The following is a 20,954-nucleotide window of genomic DNA, read 5'->3' as shown; positions in this document are numbered from 1 at the left end:
GGGACGAAGCGCAGCGCGCTCACGGACAGGCGTCTCCAGAAGCTGCGGCTCTCAGACTGTGTGGCGCTGTCGGGGCCGTCCCGGGAGCTCGTCTGGTGTCCGTCTGCAGTGCCTTTCTCACGCTGCCTCTGGCACAGCTGGGTGGCTCCTGGAAAGCCAAGCGGATCTAGGAGAATTACTTGAAGGATGATCTTTCACTGCAAGTTTGAATGCATTTAACCATTTAATCTTTTGAAGTATTAAAAATATCTCAGATAAAATTTCTTCTTTTGGATGATGGAGCAAAAGTAAAGACCAAGAAAACAAATGTGAGTGACTTCAGGAGATACAGACCGACTAAAATTTGAAAAGCATGTGAATGTCTCCATAGCAACAGAAGAGTTGCTGTTGGATCTGGAGCAGCAGCTCATATGCTCATGTAGACTGTGGCAGGTGTTAGGACGACGACTTCTGTGTATCCACCTGCAATAGCTGTAGTTTTACATCTCTAAATTCGGAAAATCAGACTTTCTCCCTGAAACTTGTTTTGAAGTCCCTAATACTGTTTACTGTAGAAGCTGTCTATATTATTATATTCTTAGAGATGACTAATCTCTCTTTAAGTTTTGCTAAGTATTCAATATGATTTTTCATTTGTTTCCTGAGGCAAACAGTATCATTTCAGTCCCCTCGCTTGAGAGTTTCTGTGTGGGCTTGATGATTCATGTAACCTTTCTGTGTACAATAGAAAGGTTGAGGCTTTATTCCTTTATCGATCTAGCAGCTCTGAAGTAGAACACGGCAACACGTCCTCCAGCAAACCACAGCCCTTGGTGGTGCGGTTCTGCAGGCAGGAGAGGCCTGTCTGCCAGCACCGCTTATCAGCTGCGCTTGGGCACTCAGAGCAGCTTTTCCTCATTCCTCTGTAGCAGTTTAAAGTGGGGGGATTGCAGCTGCTGTAATTTTCATAAATCTCCTTCTTGTTCAGGTTGTTCTGCCTGGAGATGAGAAGCTCTCGGGAGACCTCATTGCGGCCTTTCCGGACTTAAAAGGGGCCAATAGGCAGGATGGGGACAGACATCTGAGTAGGGCCTGTTGTGACAGGACAAGGGGTGATGGTTTTAAACTAAAGGAGGGAGATTCAGGCTGGACATGAGGAAGAAACTGTTGCCGCTGAGGGTGGTGAGAGCCTGGCCCAAGTTGGCCAGAGAGGTGGTGGCTGAACCATCCCTGGAGACATCCCAGGCCAGGCTGGACGGGGCTCTGAGCAACCTGAGCTGGTGAAGATGTCCCTGTCATGGCAGGGGGGGCACTGGGGAGCTGGGGAGGTCCCTTCAACACAAACCATTCTGTGATTCTACAAGATCCTCGTATCATTTCTAAGTTGCCCGTCTTCCTCAAAGCAGCAAATGAGGCTGTTAGCTGCACTCCAGCATCAGCAACTTGACTTCTACTGCTCTGGTTACTTTTTTCTGCGTTGCTAAATCAGTGTTGGGGATTGTCATCTTCCAGGCGTTGAACACCATAAATTAATGGTGCGATGTGTAGGTAATTACTTTATTTATATGGTATAGTGGCTACTTGACTGTATATGGAATTCAGGTGACCTTCATATGCAGTGAACACCTAATGCATCCCCAAATCCCTGCGTGTATCTGGTCCGTGCAGTGCACACGTACAGCGAGGGGAGCCCCAGGGAAAAGCTCTTCTCTGGCTGGGCCGCTTCCTTCAGGCCGCTCTCCATACTCAGCTTTCTGTGACAATGGGCAGTGTTTGTCACAGAAAGGAGAAAGAAACCCTGGTGGTTCCCAAAAAGGTGTTGGCCAGGAGTGGGCTACTGGTTCCCAAGCATGGGCCTTGGTGCTCCACAGGCCCAGTTTAACAACTGAGATGTGTGAATCCCACAGTTTTGGCTCTAAAACCTGTTAAGAGGATACTCTTGGAGCATCCACGTTCTTCTCTAGATGAGGAAAGGCAGTTCTCTGGCTCTAAAACACGCTGTTTAGAGAACTGCCTTTCCTCATCTAGAGAAGAACGTGGATGCTCCAAGAAATGAGCCTTTTTTGGAGTGAGTGCCAATAGTTTTTCTCAAGTACCTGAGATCTTTTTCAAAATGCAAACTACGCTGCTTTCACAGGGCAGTAAAGCATTCTCTCTTCTACCTGTTGAAGATATTTGAAGAGTTTGAAAACAAATTCTCAAGGACTCAATTTTTCTTATTTTTGTCTGCAAAAATCCTTAATTGAAGGAGTAAAAGTATCTATATAAATATTTTAAGTAACAACATTAGTGGTGCTATGCAATGGGGTTTAACAGAAGGGGAAGAAGTAAATCTTTGATTTCTCTGACTGAACTTTGTGCTCATTTAAATTTTCTTTTCGATATGTTCATTCCACTTTTCAATCTGTTTTTCGTCTGAGCCAGGTAACAGAGATCATGTGCTCTGTGTGTCCTCATTATAGCACCTATTTCTATCTTACAGTAAAAGGAAGAAAATAGTTTTAGTCTTTTTCCTATTAAGATAGTGACAGCAAACATGAAGCTTGAAGTGATTGTACGGATTATCAAACACAAAAGAAGTAGGAGGTTGATGTTATTGACAAACATGTTCTCATTTTTTGTCTTCTGTACTGAAGGGTGTATCCCGAGGCACACAAACAGTGACGTTCGCATGGCATTCCACAATAGTGCTGCTCGGTATAGAAACACGCGGAAGGGTTCACCAGAAGTGTGCGTTACTCTGAATTTGAGCTGTCGGAGCACGTTAGTGGTGGTGCTGGGATGTGCACTGATGGGTTTTAACTGTTCTGCAACTGCTGTCATAGAAAGTCTCGGCACTGCTTCAGCGGATGGGTGGATCTCGCTCTGTAGTTTGGTAGCAATAGGTGATGTCTCTGATTTGCTCATCTATTGTTTTGTATCTGCAGACCTTATTACTTTTTTTAATTATTATTATTGTTATTGTAGACCTTATGATTCTAAAATTGCTTTCTGTGGGTGACTCTGAGCAGAGTTAAAACAGAATATGGATTTGGATTTGTATTTAAAAATTCATTTTTAACTTTATTTCTTTAAAATAGCATTGCCATACATGGGAACATTTAGAAAGTATATGATGGATATAATTGGATTTCAGTGCACTGACTGTGTGAATGAGACCGTGTAAAGTAAAAACTGTATATTTCATGGTTCTGATTTCAATTGGTGTTTTTCAAAATTAGAGTATTTTGCAATACTACTGTTGTATCTGTCTTCTGCACAGCAAATAAGTGCTAAGAAATCGAAACCTTTGGGAAAATTGCCCTCTGCTTAAGAGCCGCCTTCTTATTCTGTTGCTTTCCTTAGATTTCCCACCCTTCGGCAGCTACCAGTAACTAAATAGGTGTACATATATCGGGAGGGAGGCAAGGGTCGTCATGGGGTGGGTTGGAAGGGGGTGGTCAGTAGGTCAGAGAGGTTCTCCTGCCCCTCTGCTCTGCCCTGGGGAGACCACACCTGGAATCTTGTGTCCAGTTGTGGCCCCTCAGCTCCAGAAGGACAGGGAACTGCTGGAGAGAGTCCAGCGCAGCCACCAAGATGCTGAAGGGAGTGGAGCATCTCCCGTGTGAGGAAAGGCTGAGGGAGCTGGGGCTCTGGAGCTGGAGAAGAGGAGACTGAGGGGGGACTCATTCCTGGGGATCAATATGGAAAGGGGCAGTGTCAGGAGGATGGAGCCAGGCTCTTCTGGGTGACAACCAATGACAGGACAAGGGGCAATGGGTGCAAACTGGAACACAGGAGGTTCCACTTAAATTTGAGGAGAAACTTGTTGGGGCTGAGGGTGTCAGAGCCTGGCCCAGGCTGCCCAGGGAGGTTGTGGAGTCTCCTTCTGTGCAGACATTCAAACCCGCCTGGACACCTTCCTGTGGAACCTCAGCTGGGTGTTCCTGCTCCATGGGGGATTGCACTGGATGAGCTTTACAGGGCCCTTCCAACCCCCGACACTCTGGGATTCTGTCAGAGTAGGTTTAATTTCAAGTTTGAGTTTTCACTGAGTGCTGTGGGTCATCGTTGCACCTCAAACGCCCCCGTCACCCATCAGACGTGCGCTGTGTGTACGCAGGGTCTGGCAGGGCTGGGCCGGGCTCCTAAGCCATCCGTGATGGCCAAACAAAGTTGCCATTAGTGTGCTTTTTTAATAATTGTGCGAGTGTACCCGGTCGGTGTGTGGGTGTCAGTAATCCAGGGGAGCAGCCCGCGGGCCACATGTGGTTGACGGCGGTTGTTGGTCGCAGGGTTGGGTTTAGGGAGTCTCTCCCCGGCGGGAAGCGGTGCTGTCAGGATCTCCTTCCTCAGATGGCTAAATTAAGGCTTGGATGAGAGACATTTAAGAAGCTGTTAAGTGCTTTTGATGTTGGGGATAATGATCCCTTAAGGTAGCACCCTTCTGTCCTTTTGAAGGCTTTGTCACTCAGTTGACATATAAAATTGCTTCTGGCTTTAAAAGTGGCACCGAATTTTCTGTAGCCTTGAAATGTTAACCCTGGTGATTTAGCTTCATACCAATGTGTGAAATTACTTTGATTTTAATTAAGATAAATTCTCATTTAGCACCTCTGCAGCACTTTGTGGAAAGTAAGTGCAGATACATTCTCTTTCTTGTCCTGGAGAAATTATACTTTGCATTTCTTTTGTACCTTCAGTTTGATACTGTAATCTTAATTTCTTATCACACAGTTCAGTATCTGATGCTGCTGGGGAGATAGGAGGGGAATTGAAGCTCTTGAACTTCTAAATCTCCATGAATAACGGACTCATTCAAGCTGAAATGAACCTTAGGAGATCCAGTCTCCTGCCTTCAGCAGGGTCAGCACTGAACTCAGACCACTTGTTTAGAGCTTTGGTCCAGTCAAACTTTGAAAACCCTCAAGGACAATGACTCTGCAGGTTCTCTGGGCCTCTTTCATAGTGAATTTTGGTTTGTTTGTCTGTTGGATCCTCCCTTGCGTCAGTCTGTGACCACTGTTCTCCCATAAACCTCAGCAGAGCACCTGGCTCCATCCTCTCGGTTGTCTCCACTCTTAGGTCCCCTCTAAACCTTCTGCTCTCTGGGCTGAACAAGCCCTGTGCCCTCAGCCTGGCCTTGCAGGAAGTTTCTTCTTTGGAAATTGGTAAATGGTTAAGAATCCTGATGCAGTGAAGAAATGTCAGCTGCTTTAAAAAGAATTAGGTTGTTTTAATAAATGGAATTGATTTTTGTACCAAGTTATTCTTGTTTTGTTTTATTTTACAGTGGATTCCAGTCTTGCAAGACTTCAGAAATAAAGACACACTCTGGGGCTTTGTACCGTATCACAATAACAAATCGTCAGTGGAGATTTCTTTTCCAATTACACTTCATATTGGAGATTACAATATGGATGGCTACCCAGATGCTCTTGCTATACTGAAAAACACATCTGGAAGGTAAAGTATATGTAAACCTAGACATAAAGACTACCCAATGCATGTTCAATCGTCGCTCCTACAAATTCCTAATTTCATTGCATCTTGTTCAGTTTATCAAATGAACAAGAGTTTTGTTCTCTGCCAAATGTTCCCCTTTTAAAAGGTGTGCGCCTACCTGGTGTGTGCGGAATGCTGTGGGCTCAGGCTGTGACTCTCGGTGGGGACTTGCGCAGGGACTGGAGCATGAGGTGCCGCTTTAGGCACTCCTTCCGCATCACAGGGGCTGGTTAGCTCTCCCTTTCCTTTCGCAGCACATCTTCTGTAAATTCCTGGCTTCAGCTGTCGGGCTGGGCTGCGAGCCAGGCAACCTGTTCGTGCTGGCACAGGGAGTGACCGCGGACTGGGACTGCTGAAAATGCAATAGGACCAGGAATTCTAGATGTACCTAGTAACATAGCCGTGATTTTAGATTGTCCAAATATAATGGAAATAAGTAAACTCTACCCTCTACAAAAAAAAAAAAAAAAAAAAAGAAAAAATCTAAGCTTTCCTGTTATATTTGTCAGTGACACCTTTCTCCTCCTTTGTTTCTTCCTTATTTGCTTTCCCAGCACTCTGTATCACTATAATACCGGCCGGTGGGAGGTGGGAGGGGGCACGTGGGGGTCCAGACAGGGACTCAGCAGGATAAGGCCCAGCTCAGCGGGATAAGGCCCAGCTCAGTGCGAGAAGGCTCAACTCAGCAGGATAAGGCTAAGCTCAGTGGGATAAGGCCCAGCTCATCAAGGGAAGGCCCATCTCAGCAGGATAAGGCCTAACTCAGCGACATAAGGCCCAGCTCAGTGGGATAAAGCCCAGCTCAGTGCGGGTAGGCTCAACTCAGTGGGATAAGGCCCAGTTCAGTGGGATAAGGCCCAGCTCAGTGGGATAAGGCCCAGCTCAGTGGGATAAAGCCTAGCTCAGCAGGATAAGGCCCAGCTCAGTGGGATAAAGCCTAGCTCAGCAGGATGAGGCCCAGCTCAGTGGGATAAGGCCCAGCTCAGTGGGATAAAGCCCAGCTCAGCAGGGGAAGGCCCAGCTCAGCAGGATAAGGCCCAGCTCAGTGGGATAAAGCCCAGCTCAGTGGAAAAAGACCCAGCTCAGTGGAGTAAGGCCCAGCTCAGTGGGATAAGGCCCAGCTCAGCGGAGGAAGGCCCAACTTGGCAGTATAAGGCCCAGCTTAGTGGGGTAAGGCCCAGCTCAGCGTGATGTAGCCACCCGGGCCCGCTTCACCAGCGATGATACCACTGGCACGTCCTTGCCTTTACCTTGAAGCAAAGCAGCGTGTTTTCATGTGAACATCTTTTCGCTTGACGGTCAAAATGATGAATAGAATTGTTTACTTCTAAGAAAAACCAAAAAGAGCTCTAGAGCCCGTGAAGTCAGAGAACCTGACTGCAGCCAGGACATCACGCTGTGCCCTGGGAGCTCTGCCTGACGCTGCACAACTTGGCTTTGCCAGCTTCTAAAGAGATGTCAGGCCAGCTGCGTACCTGTGCTGTCCTCTTTGTCTTCCTCATGTCATCACTTGTGAAAGGTGTTTTAATCAACACCGTATGGAGTCACAACGTCTTCCTTACTGGGCTCTGGAACAAATACTTGCACTAGTGCATTACAAGGCAAAATAAGTCTCTCTGACAGGTGTATTTATTATCTTCCTCTGTATGGTATTTTGGATGAGCTTGGGTGCAGGTTCATAGCTGGAATTAATGCTCCGTAAGGAAAATAACTGAGGAGCTCAGAAGAGTATACAGACAGAACTGAGATGCTGAAGTCCACAAAGTCAATTCAGATCCTCTAGTGACTGCCTAAACATGTCACCCACCGAGATTTCTGTCTCCAGATAGACACACACCTCAGAGCGCCCCAGGTTCAGAGCTGCGTGCTTGTGTTCAGCCTGTGTGACAAGGCTGTGAGCAGCTGAGCTCGTCTGCACCTCCCAGCCTTACAGTACCCACCAGAGCAGCTGCTGCGGTGAGATGGGGCAGGGAACACTAATTCCATCGTTCCTGCCCCGAGCGGGCGCGCAGTCCCAGCCCAGGGCCCTGCTGGGTGGTTGTTCCTCCGTCACATCTCAGCTATCGAGTTGTTCTTGGCCTTTTTTTGGCCAGCGTTGTGCTTTGGGCTGTGCTACTGCTGTCTGCTGGTGCGCGTCCTGCTGGCCGGGCACTTCAGAAAGGCTTTGTGAAGATTTACAGAGTCCAGAGGTTTATTTAAAGTTGTTGTCTTTTAAAACTCTTCGGAGCCTCTGTCGTCTGGCTGGTATATTATGATGGCAATGTAATTTTATGTAAAAGATTTAAGTAGTGTATGACTAGTTTCTCCTATTAAAGCCCTGGAAGTTACCAGTGTCTCATTGCAACGAATTACTGTGGTACACTTTTGTCCTTATTCTCCTTGTTTCTGAAGCGGTTTGTTTATTCAGTTGGGTGCATCTTAAAGTTAATTTGGAAGTTGATTTCAAAGCTGAGTGGCACAGGAAGGCACAAGGTCTGAAGGCACGGGCAGGTGATTTGACAGGTTGTTAAAAGGGAAGTTCAGAGAACTGAGCAAGTCTGGCAAAGGAAGAGTGAGTAAACTAGGAATTAAGAAATACATTGCTTATTAACACTGTCTATTTCCAGTATTTGTATAAAAGTAATGGAAACAGGCTCTTCATGCTTTGGGATGGGAATGACAGTCACAGTTTTTGCACTCATGATCAGATGTCACCTTCAAAGTCATGTTATTTCATTTTTTCTGAGACACTTAAGCAAATACTTCCTTTGAACATGCGTAACTGGGTCACAGACTGGAGAGAATTAAACCAGTGTGGGAATTAAATTAAAAGCTCCTCTTAAATTAGAGCAAATTAAAATGAAAACCTTATTTAATTGATTTTAAACACTTCTGGATCAAGCTGTTTATTTCTTTCTTTGAAGCCTTTCATGCCACATCCACAGAGCTAATTTCAGTGATTGATTACTGTGATTAAATGATAAAAGCATTTGTGTAAACTCTCGACCTCAATCTGTGCAATAGCCTGATAAGCCCGGCTTCTCGTTGCTGTCTGTAACTTCAAGAAATTAAAGGAGGCAGAAACCATTTTATTCATCTGAAAATATACTGATACATGATAACGGAAGAATATGATTAAAATCAGTTATATGCTCTCATCACAATTCAGGAAAACCCTTTCAGACAAAACACCTACAAAGCACTGCAATAAAGCCGTGCTCGTTAGGAACCGCCTTGGTTTGCTGGCCCGCTAGGTGAGTCACTCACAAGATGATTAATAGCTCCAAGTATTCTCAGAACGGTTTCATCTCCTGGCATAGCCTTTTGATTTCAAATAAGAGTGTGTAATGCTCTGAGAGCACGGAGACGTTCCTTACCAGCAACAGCAGAAAGGCCTCTCTGCTGTGGTTGTGAGTGTGGCGGGGTTGAACCCCGAGACTCCATAAATTCGGCAGGTGAACGTGCTCAGTTCCCGGGCGACTCGTACGTATCGATCTGACCAGCAGGAATTATTTTACCTCTGACTTGAGTCAAAACCTGCGCATTAGAATTCCAGTCCACAGGTTTTTCTTTAGTCTAGATACATACATGAATTTTTCTTCCTTCTAGTTATGACTCTGTTTGAAATTGTCTGCATATATAGAATAATAATAATAATAGGTAAAGGAATTTTATCAGCAGTTATGCGTTGGTTCATCTCTACTTCCCATCTTATCTAAATGTATTCATTTTTTCACATGCTGGTTTTAAACTGCCTCTGGTAACATGGGAAGTGTTTATAAACACCCATCTGTCTCCCACCTAACTACAGGAAACAAATTTTGTTTAACCACTTCTTTTGAAATTAGCTGCTAATAAGTGGCATTTTTAATGCAAAAATGGAATCTAAGGAAGCTTTTTTTTTTTCAATTATGCTTTTATTTAAAGGAAATGTTTGTCACTGATAATGGTAAAACTGGAAATACAGTATATCTTACTCTGACATTGATGATAAATAACAGCAAAGACTGAAACTTGGAGATAACAAGCAACTTCATATGGACAGTTGAATGAACTTTGAGTATAATACACTTCTACAAAGTTCTCCAGGTATTTGTGCTCAGTTGTAAATTAATTTATAAATATTAATCTTTTATAGGGTATACTTGAAAGGACTCTTATTTGACCAAATTATCTCTTCCTAAATTATTGCTACTTGTCAGAACTAAGATTGGATAGAGGAGTTCTTTGAAATGTGGGATTGATGAGCACCTTGTAATTGAGCAAACAAACGACAACAACAAAGAGGTGCATTCAATTATTCTGAATGTCTAGAATAAGATATTAGTCATTTAGGTGTCCCCTGTGGAACTGTAATGGACAAGCCTAAAACCGACAGACTGAGAGACGTATCAAATCATTCCGTAAATATTTAATTCTAATTGCAAATAAATACGTTAAAATAAAACTGAGTTAAGTCTTCAGTCTTTCTTTGATGTTAAGCCTTGCTCGTAGGTCTTCAGCCTCATGAAATCCAGCTGTGTTGCAGAGGTGACTTTGGGCAGAAGGTCCCAGCCAGCCGTGCTTTATGGAACATCACTCAGGAGCCTTTGGGCTGAAGGCAGGACGGGGTTCGGCTGCCGCTGGGCACACATTGTGTGTACACTCAGTGGTAAAAGGGCTGTGAGTAGGGGTGATGCGCTCTTCTTAGCTGGGAGTTCTTTGCTCTACCTCTTCTCAGGATTTAAGCTGAATTGTGTAGCACTTCAGCATGGACTGAAAGCTTTTACCATTGGAGCACTGTCCATCTTTAGTTTTTTCCATCGGCTTTCCGGGACATTGTTTTATCATTTTAAGGATGCTGATGAATTTCATTGTTAGAGGGAGAAGTTTTTCTGATGGTGTAAATCTTCAAATTTGGTTTAAAATAATGGGAAGGTGATAAAGTTGCTCTTGGTAGTTGTAGTATGTTGCACACGTGAAAGGTGTAGGCAGGTACTTTGACTCTGGAGATGCTTGTGCATGAACACCCTGAAGAATGTCAGACCTGACTGGCAGCTCAGAGGCCAGATCCAGGCGTCAGGGTTCTGAGAACAACCTGAGCAGCTGAGGAGGCAGCAAAAGCCCAGTTTCCTTCCCACTGCGACTGTCCCTGTCCCTGCAGCAGGACCCCCAGCCAGCCCAGTCCTGGGAGCCACGGGGACTGGGGGGGTCCAGAAGAGCATCACTTGGCTGACAATTGCTGAGACACTCTAGGTATAGATCTCATTAGTGTTCGTTATTACACAATCAAAACATAAAATTATTTATCAGTGTTCTATTGCTGTGTTTATTTGTTATCTTGTATTGAGTCAAGTGGGAACCGCTTGACTGCGCACAAGTGAAGTTTGTGCACGAAGACAATGAGTTGTAACATGTGGAGCCGGGAGCCGCGCTCACCTGAGAACAGATGGCAGCCCCAGGCGCTCAGGCTGTTCAGGTACCTGCAAATACATCAGGGTACTGCTGCCTTTTTAGGGGGGAGCAAACCTGAAGACTGACCCCCAGTCATGAGCGCTTTTTGGTTTTTCCTCTCTCCAGAAGCTGCTGTGGGAGTGCATTCGTTCGCTTTGGAGAGGCAGCTGGTTGGAGATTGTTTCTGGGTGTTGTAGGTAATGCCTACGTGTGCACCATAAAATCCTTATCTGGGATATTATCAAGAGATAACGGGCTCAAAATACACGTTCTCTCAGTTTCAGTCAAAAAGGAGGAGCTATTTACACATGAGTAAATGTATCAGAAATTAATATTTTCAGCAGAAACTACTGATATTAGGAGTCTATTTTAGTTGGCTAATGCTGTTCAAATACTAATGGTGGGATATATAGTTCAAAATTTTGGCCAGAAATGTGAGGAAAGTTAAGAATCAAATAGAACGATTTTGGAGTTAAACATGAGTGTGTGGTTTAGTTCTTTACTATAAATACTGTCCGGTTTTTAGGAAGGACAAAGCAAGGTGGTGTAGAAGACACCAGAGTGATAATTGTTTAGAAGCTACATATCTAATAAGTCATCAACTCTTCTCATCACGCTTTTCAAAGATGCTTTTAGAGAAAATAAGAGGAATTCAATGCTGGTATAGAAGTCAAAATGACTCGAAAACATCAATAAAATAAATGGCAAGGAATTGCCTTGGAAAGTGACAGGAAATAAGGCTCAGCTTCCATTATAAATCTAATAATAGGTAGCTTGGAAACGGGGAAAACTCTGTACTTCCAGCAAAGTGATGCATTGCTGTAAATTCCACTTAAATAAACCACTAAAAAGATGTTTAACATTGCACTCACGCTTAAACCTTGGTTTATCCTGTCTTTCTCACCCACAGTAATCGTTTGCATTAGCTTTAGAATTTCATTATTTTGTTTGTGACTCTGCAAATTCTGGTTTTTGTGGTCAGCAAGCAGACTGGCCTTTTAAAAAATGAAACGAAAGAATCAGCTTTCGACTTCGTGCGACTCAGAGCAGTGAATCTGTGTGTGTGTCCTCGTAGGCAGAGTGAACGTTTGCTGTTGCTTAACATTGATTTGTCATGTCTTTGAGTTGTTATGTGGCTAAGCAAGCTGATACTTGTGTTTCCAAAGGAGCCGTGTGGGGATAAATCCATAATACGAAAAGGAATCTGCCGCTCTGCTACAAGGGATGCTGCGCTTCTCAATGCATTGATTTGTTCCTCTACAACCCCTCTCCAGCGCTCTTTCCAATCTGCAGCGTCTCTGTGGGGTCTGCCATTGGTTTTATATTCCTGTCGCCTCTCTTGGGGTTTGTTGATTGAGAAGGTGCAGCAAAGTGGTGTTTCCCGGCTCAACGCTGCTTTATATCTTCTTCTGTCCTCACAGTGCAGTTGGAGTTCTGCTGTTGTTTGTCCAGTTTGTGAGGTTTTGAAAGCCATTAAATGCACACTACCAAGGAAAGGAGTAGAGATTTGGTCCAGTCTTTTCTTGAAAACGTCATGCAATGTTTAAGAATATTTATTAATGGAGCTGAGGTGGGAAAAGATTGTAATAAAATAATGAAAAAGCAGTGATGATTTTGGAGTAGCATTTAAGGTGAAGGGATTAGGGAAAATGGCAGGTAAGTGCACTTGTCCTTGTTTCAGAATGAAGTAAGAATACGCTCAGTCTTTTGAGTGGATGGTTAATGAAATGATTCCTGCTGATTCGGACCCGTTTATTTAGTGTATTCATTGCTTTAAGTCAGGCATGGTTATAATTCTATCTGTAAACTTTACATAAATGCTTATGGATTTTAAAGTATCCAGTGGCTTCTGCCTTCCTTTTTACTATACTTCAGCAGTTTTTAATTACTTATTATTACCTAATTTATTATTATTAATTATTTAATTACAAGGTTTTTGCCATGTCTATTATTTAGCCCTTTTACAGCGCATCGGTTGTTCCGTATTGTGTTTTACAGCAACCAGCAAGCGTTTTTACTGGAAAATGTCCCGTGCAATAACGTGAGCTGCAGGAGCGTCCGTCGCATGTTCAAAGTGTTTTGGGAGCTGTCGGATCTGAATCAGATCAAGGAGGCGGTGGTGGCCGCCTTCTTCGACATCTACGAGGACGTGAGTTGCGCTGCCTCCTGCGCTGCCCTCCATCACCAGCGATTTACATGATTGGGAAGATGAGTAGTGAACGTGTAAACTTTGCTGCACACACTCATTGTTTCCCTTTATATCTCTACGGGAGGTTGTTTGCTAAATGTAGATGTTATGTAGAGTAAAACAGCATTCTAACCTCAACTTATTTTTCCTCTAGGGAATCCTGGATATCATTGTGCTAAGCAAAGGCTACTCCAACAAGGACTTTGCTATCCATACGTTAAAAAATAACTTTGAAGCAGACGCCTATTTTGTTAAAGTTATTGGTAAGTTATCACCGTACAGTCAAGTCAAATGGGACCTTGAGAGGAATGTGAATGTTTGAGGCTCTGTGTATGATAAGGATATGGTGATGCTCTGTGTATGATCATTCTAGAAAAGAAAAAACACAGATGGAAAAATATTACGGATTGCAGAGATCTCTTATTGCAGAATCCGAACATGGATGAGTCGGTTCTGTTTCATTTCAAAGGGGGTTTTCTTGGTTTTATTTTAGTGTACTTATGAAAACGTAATTCTGCCCACTGTTTTCAACACTCTAGCTGCTTTTAGTACCTGTGTTGACCACAGTGACCTTTAAATAAGTGTTCATCATCCCTTGAGTGTGTTGTTTGGCTTTTTCTACGAGAATGTGTGTCCTGTTTCACTCATTAACTAGAGGCAGGCTAAATCTTTCATCCTGGAGCTGTTCTTCTGCATCCTAACAAAACTCTAAAGACAGATACTGGGTCTCTAAAACCTCATTTCTCAGCTGGCTTCTGAAGGAAAAAACAACAATTATCGAGTGCCTAAAATATGATCTGCAGGGAAGGAGCTCATGGAACCAAGTTATTCAGCCAAAAAAGAAAAGTAAGGCAGATCCGTGTCTCCAGTCTGGGAGGATGTGTCACAGTTGGGGAATCGTGTTCTGTGTGTCCGTGCAGGATACAAATGACGTAACAAACTACGAAGAGTAAATAGGAAGAATAGTTTCCTAAAGGAGAGTTTGTGAAGTACTAACACGAATTCCTGGAGAAGCTGCAGAGTTACCAGCATTAGAGGTCCTGACAACTAGGTGAAGAAATTATGAAGTGTATTTAATTGTTTTTGAGGTGACAGGTTGGACTGGCAGAACGTAAGAGGCCCCTTCTGTGAATCTTCTGTACAACACTTTACATAGCATAATGTGGTTATGAGGGGTGACCTCATTAATGTTATATAAAGATATATAAAGGGGAGTGTCAGGAGGATGGAGCCAGGCTCTTCTGGGTGACAACCAGTGACAGGACAAGGGGCAATGGGTGCAAACTGGAACACAGGAGGTTCCACTGAAAGAGGAGAAGAAACTTGTTGGGGGTGAGGGTGTCAGAGCCTGGCCCAGGCTGCCCAGGGAGGCTGTGGAGTCTCCTTCTCTGCAGACATTCAAACCCGCCTGGACCCCTTCCTGTGGAACCTCAGCTGGGTGTTCCTGCTCCATGGGGGGATTGCACTGGATGAGCTTTCCAGGGCCCTTCAACCCCTGACACTCTGGGATTCTGTGAAAAATGACACTAGACCTACACATATCTGTCCCTCAACTTAGATTATGTTTTAATGTGTGAGGCTATTTAAAATTTGGAGGAAGATTAGCTCATAAATCACGAACTTGAGGAAAATACAGTTGTGCTTGCACATATAAATATATATGTCATAGCGAGAGAGAAAGGAACCAGAAGAAATCACAGCACTATTGATTTGAAGGAACATGCTGTGTTTGCCCTCTTCTCTTGCCTGTTCTCAGAAACCCAGGCAAGGACCAATAGCCACATGCACTTATCTCCACCTGGGCCGGAGGTGGGTGCAATCTTTTCTCTCCAGAAGAGACTTCCGTCTCTTTTGCTGTCGCCCTGTCACATCGAGCCTGCTTTACTGGAGTTCTTTACTGTATCATCTGGAAATGATGCTGAGTCTCCTGCAAAACGGGCTGGCTCCATTTCAGTGAGGACCAGCACGGTGCGTGATCTGTTCTGAGAGCCACTTTACTGCCACGTGTGAGTCAGTTTGGTGAAGGCACCACGGGGCAAAAAGCAGATCTTCCCATACGAGCGCAGAGTGACGATGAGCATGGCAAGGGTGCGGGGTTAGGTAGAGCCTTGCTTTGAAAGGCTGGAGTTAAATTCTGGTATTTGCAATGGAGAGAAATGCAGTTTTCAGATTGCACACCCCACCGTGCGCTTCCAGGCTGCTGAGCTCTGAGCTCTGAGCTCATCGCTTGTCTGTCAGCTTTGAGATTTGGGAGAATGTGTGAGTAATGAGGCTGTATTATGAAGACAAAGCTAAACAGGAACAACTAGAGGTTCACCTTCAAAAATGGTACTTGCCTTCATGTTATTTAAATCATCCGATCCTCTAAAGCACACGTGAGATAAACAGCAGGTACTGCTGGAGGTGGATGCACTCGTTTCTTGCTCGTTAACCTGAGCTCTGTTCTCATCACAACACCCTGTAATGATTTGTCACGTCAGTGGCAGCCTTCTTTTAAATAATGCTGTACACGGGTAGCGTAATTCACACAAGCACACTGAAAATCCTCTGGAAAAACCTTACACTTTCCCAAAGCCATGTTACAATTGGAATTGCGTGAAATTTTAATAGAGAAAGGAGTAACTTGCAGCATCCTTTTTGATTCACTCTGTGTAAATCTGGCTTAAAAATTAGAGCAAGCCTTTTTTTTAGCACCCTTTTGTGGTGTGAGTATTTTTGCATAGAAACTGCAGGAAATGGGAATTAATGAGTGGCCTAAAAATATTTTTCCTGTGACACAGGGGAGGGTATTGCTATCAAAACCCTCTCTGTGCGCGTGAGGGTATGAACAGATGCGCTGTGTTCCCTTGTTTGGCATATGGACAATGTGAACAGTTCTGCTTGTTACAACCGATGTCAAGCGTGCTTGGTCCAATTGTTTGTTCCAGCGCGGAACCAGAACAGCAAATCTCCGCACACTGTTCTGCATCAACAGGGAAGAGTTGGTTCCACTCGCTTGCACACCTGGGTGTGACATGTACAGTAAGCTTGCAGCTGGAAAAGTCTGTGTGTGGATACACAGTCTTCACATTCTGCTTTGCCACGCCTTTATCGTACATGTCCAGATATATATGTGTATCTGATTTTTTTTAAATTGCATAAAAATAAGAGATTTTTCTGTATTTGGAAATTTCGACATTATTAAATAGCAAGCAAAGAATGATATCTTGGGAATCACGGCAGCTGTTAATATTTGCACACAAAACATTAGAAATGTTCCTCCGCTGGAACAGCGCGTTTCTGACTGCACAGGGGATGATTCCCAATCAGACTCTTACGCTATGAACATCTTACGTGCACCTTTTCGTATTGCCCTGTCCCCCAACGTTTTGACCTGAAACTCCATGTTTTGTCAGTTAAAACAGTACAGCTGCACCTCTGCCAATATTTTCAAATGCTTAGTAGTGAAGAATTATTAACGTAATGTACAGTCCACTATTTAAAAACTGTTTTAATTTGGATTTTTAAAGTGGGAACTCTTTTGAAGCTGGTTATCCAACGGGGAATGATAATGATAATTTCTGCAAAGAAGTGTACTTCAAACACAGCAGGAAGGGTATAATACCAATATACATTGGTATAAGTCCTAGAGAAGAGATGTATTGTGTTTATGTGTTGTAATGGGTACCTGGCACTTTAACTAGCAGAGATCTCAGAGGTGGAACTTGTCGGATGTTATTCACATCAACTCACATTTTGCTTTTGCAGTTCTCAGTGGCCTCTGCTCTAACGACTGCCCTCGCAAAGTCACTGTAAGTATAACTACAACTTTACTATTTAACTTCAAATAAGTTGAGGTCTAATTATAGCAAAAGCTCTCCACATAGTGAGAGACTTACTGGGAGAACGTGTAATCCAAATCGTGACTGGCCAAGTGTTATTTTAATCGGCTCCAGAGACCCTGCAACTCACCCACCAAACTTCAGTGAGCAAATGTTGAGCGGCGTTCCCAGGGGGAACTCGGAGGAGCAAAGCCGGGAAACGTCATTTGGAGTTGGAAATGCAAAACCTGCTTCAAATGGGACAGACTTTGTCTTCAAGCCTGTTTGAAGACATAGGGTTTAATTTCCAATATAAAATAATAAGGGGGTTTGACAATAGTATTAGCTTAATTACAGAACTAAAGAAAGGGTTTAAAAAGCAAATCTTCACAACAGATGTTAATGAAAATGTCATTCTCAAGATCATAGAAATGCTATTGCCTCCTCTGTAAAAGAAATTCTCTGTCAGAAAATAACATAAAATACGTTATGCCAGAATACAGCTACTTGGCATAAAAAACCCCAAAACAAACAAAAATCCCAGCAGTTTTTCCCCTTATTTAGTCTTCTGTCATAGATCTTTATTAACTTCACTTTTGCTGTCTCCTTACTCTTCATTCCAAACAATTATTGTTCAGGTTTTGATCCCATCTCTCATCATAATCACTTTTTCTTATGCTTTAGAACTTATGTCATCCCCTCTTCTTTTAATACTATTTCTGTCACTCATTTGAGAAATCTTTCCTGGGTTGGATATCTTGGTGTCAGCTTGAATTCAGCACTTAAAAAAAACCCAACACATTTCATTTCTTTAAAATATATTTTTACAGTTGTTCCCCCCCATTTCGTCCCTACCACAGCAGATAATTGTTTCTTCTCCCCACTTCTTAGGTGAATTTGTTACAAATCATCACTCCATGATCCACAGCTCCCTTTGATTTATTACTTTATTTCTTTTTCCCCCCATTTTCTCCCTCAAGAGGATTTGCTTGAAACATATATTGGTACTCAAGAAGTAACTATTCAGCCACTTTCATGAGTTAAATAAAATGCTGCTAAATAATGATAACAACATTCTCCATTTGTGTAGCATTTTTCAATCAAGACAGCGCATTCTCTCAGGCTGTTTTTCCGAACACGCAGTTACTTCTTTGGATGCTTAGGGGTTTTTTATTTAACCTGTAAGTTCCAAGGAGACATGAAACCTTTTGCCAGAGGGCTGAACAGTGTTGCTCTCTTCATGAGAAACTGAACATTACGTGGACAACAAATTAGCCTTCTTTTGAAAATCGATTTCCACATAATGCCATGACCAAAACAGTTACGAGATTTAAAAATTATCCATGTCAATAGGAAATAATTAGCAGGGAAATTTTTTTCTTTGATGTACTGTTTTATTATTACAGCTTTGTCTACTCCTGACATTTTCCCTGCTTTCTGTTGGTTTTTCTTCCCCTTTGTAGCCTTTTGGTGTCAATCAGCCGGGTCCTTACATCATGTACACGACCGTAGATGCAAATGGATACCTGAAAAACGGGTCAGGTAAGAGAAGCTGATGGCGAGAACATGCGTGGCACGGTCTCTGTGCTTCTCAGCAAACTCAGGAGTTGGGAAGGAGCCCAGAGTGTGAAATGCGACGGGTTTTCAGTAGTGGCTTCAGTTCACAAGGGTAAACCCCCCAAACTTTCTCTTCTTTCTGTACAGATTGTGTATTTATTACAAACATTGCAACCGTGTCTTTTTTGCCTTCTCTCCCATGCAAATGGTGTTTGAACAGCTGGCTTTATCTTGCCAAATCTGAAAAATCGTTGGGTACAATATCATCGGTTTGTGAAATAGTGTAAGCTTTAATGGTTTACCTTTTCTACCAGTTCTTAGCAATTATGGGTTAAGAAGGAACAGTGGCCTAAATAGAACCTTGTAGCTGCATGGCAAAGGATCAACATAATGTTCAGCAGACACAGGGTGCATTTTTGTGGAGTTGTTCGGCACACCTGGCAGGTGAACGGGCGTCGGTAACATGGGGAGCAGCGTGAGGAAGACGGAGGGCACGGCTGTGTCCTTTCACGTGGTACAGGAACTGCAGGTGTCGAAGAGTCATTAGGTAACAGGGTCAAAACGAAGGGAAAGATGCAACGCTTCATGCAGCTCATAGCTTAATGAGAGGCTTATTGCGTGAGATGGTGCAGATGCCACGGTTCACATGAGTCCACAGACAAAGTAGGTCCTTGCCTGATGTCCTGGGCTTTATGCTGCCTTCCCAGGTACATACTCAGGGCTCCTAGAAAACACAGGTGCCTGTACTGAGTGGTCTATTAGTCTAATTTAGGAATGTTAACCTTATGAGCACATCTCAGAATGGACTCAGGGAAGAAACTGGCAGACTCTCAAGCCAGCACACGAGCGGAGTGTGCGCGGCTGTGCCTTGTGCCATTCTGACCCCTTCCCAGTGGGGACAACTGTCTGTATCTGTCACTCAAGTCTTACTTCAAATTAAACTCATGTGTTTTTAAAAAGTTTTCTGTAATTCACAGGGAAAACTGTGCCCCGTAGAACATTAATTTAAATAATAGCAGTAGTTTAGGGGGAAAAATGCTGACATGCTATGGTCCTAAAACTGTAACATGCTTTCACCTTGAATACTGTGCTCAGGACTGTTAATTCCACCCTAGAAAAAATGAAAGAAGCTGTTCCGAAAAACAAACCAGCAAGCTGCAAAAACACACCCACTTCTGTGTTCATACATGCTTAAATATGGGTTTGAAAGCTTGGAAGTATTAGCCTACATTTTAATCAAGCTCATCATTAATACTAACATGAAAGCGCAGAGTATTTTTCGTAATCGTTGCACAAATTCTTTTTAACCAACTAATCGTCCTGCCAGTTGTACACTCAGCTTCATCACTCTGAAGGTTTTCTTCATAAGCTACATTTTAAAATCACAGAATCACAGCATGGACTGGGTTGGAAAAGCCCTCAGAGATCATCCAGTCCAACCCTTGGTCCAACTCCAGTCCATTGACCAGATCATGGCACTAAGTGCCATGGCCAATCTCAGTTTACAAACCTCCAGGGCCGGTGAGTCCAGCACTCCCTGGGCAGCCATTCCAATGCTGACCACTCTCTCTGCACAGAATTGCTTTCTCATCTCCAGCCTCAATTTCCCCTGGCAGAGTTGAAGCCCCTGCCCCCTTGTCCTATTGCTGAGTGCCTGGGAGAAGAGCCCAATCCCCCCTGGCTAGAACTGCCCTTCAGGTCGTTCTAGAGAGTGCTGAGCTCAGCTCTAAGCCTCCTCTGCTCCAGACTGAACAAGCCCAGCTCCCTCAGCCTCTCCCCATAGGGCTTGTGTTCAAGTCCCTTCCCCAGTCTTGTTGCTCTTCTCTGGACCCGCTCCAGCACTTCAATCTCTGTCCTGACCTGAGGGCCCAGAACTGAACACAACACTCCAGGTGTGGCCTCCCCAGTGCAGAGCTCAGGGGAAGGATCACTGCCCTTGTCCTGCTGACCACGCTGGTTTGGGTACAGGACAGGATCCCACTGGCCTTGTTGGCCACCTGGGCACGCTGTTGGCTCCTGTTGAGAGCTTATGTATTTAGTTAGAAACACTTAAAACCCCGCGATGAGTTCAGGAAGGTTTAGTTGTGCTGTGCTCTGTCAGACTGTCTGAGCTGGGCGCCGGGGTAACGACTGCCACATCTCATTAACGCTAATTACCAAATGAGGCTTGCAAGCTCTGCCAGAGCCAGGTTGTGGTACAGCCCGTCCCTAGGTGAAAACCCTGGTAAAGGCCTACCAAAGATCTTTCTGCTTTTCCAGCAAAAGCCTGGATTCCTGTGGAGGGGAAACTTTGCCATCTTTGGGATTATTCCCAAAAGGACTTTTTGAGCTCACGTAAGCCAATTTCAACAGGAGCACACGTGCCTCAAATCACCTCCAGCAGTTCTGTAAAAATCAGCAGTTGAGCAGAAGACACAATTCCACACAAGAAACAGACTTTCCTCAGCAGTTGTCTGCTCTGGTTCTGTGCCCCATGCAGTCAGTCATCTCTTTTTGAGGATCCTGCCTTTTCCCTCCTTTGGTTCCATGTTGTG

The 20,954-nt window shown here is 43.9% G+C and overlaps 1 protein-coding gene across 1 annotated transcript in view; it reads left to right on the top strand.

Annotated features, from left to right (window-relative positions):
* The window catches only part of ITFG1 (integrin alpha FG-GAP repeat containing 1), an 89,093-nt gene that overhangs the window by 46,726 nt on the left and 21,413 nt on the right, over positions 1–20,954 (top strand). Inside the window, exons 10-14 of the mRNA XM_065848293.2 lie at positions 5,252–5,424; positions 12,874–13,024; positions 13,218–13,326; positions 16,811–16,854; positions 18,327–18,405. Of these exons, the coding sequence (XP_065704365.1) occupies positions 5,252–5,424; positions 12,874–13,024; positions 13,218–13,326; positions 16,811–16,854; positions 18,327–18,405 (556 nt within the window). The remainder of the gene's footprint in view (positions 1–5,251; positions 5,425–12,873; positions 13,025–13,217; positions 13,327–16,810; positions 16,855–18,326; positions 18,406–20,954) is intronic.

Source organism: Patagioenas fasciata, chromosome 13 (genome assembly GCF_037038585.1).
Source record: "Patagioenas fasciata isolate bPatFas1 chromosome 13, bPatFas1.hap1, whole genome shotgun sequence".
In the NCBI taxonomy this organism is placed as follows: domain Eukaryota; kingdom Metazoa; phylum Chordata; class Aves; order Columbiformes; family Columbidae; genus Patagioenas; species Patagioenas fasciata.
Note: the sequence above shows the minus strand (reverse complement) of the source record. Positions and strands in the feature narration are given on the sequence as shown.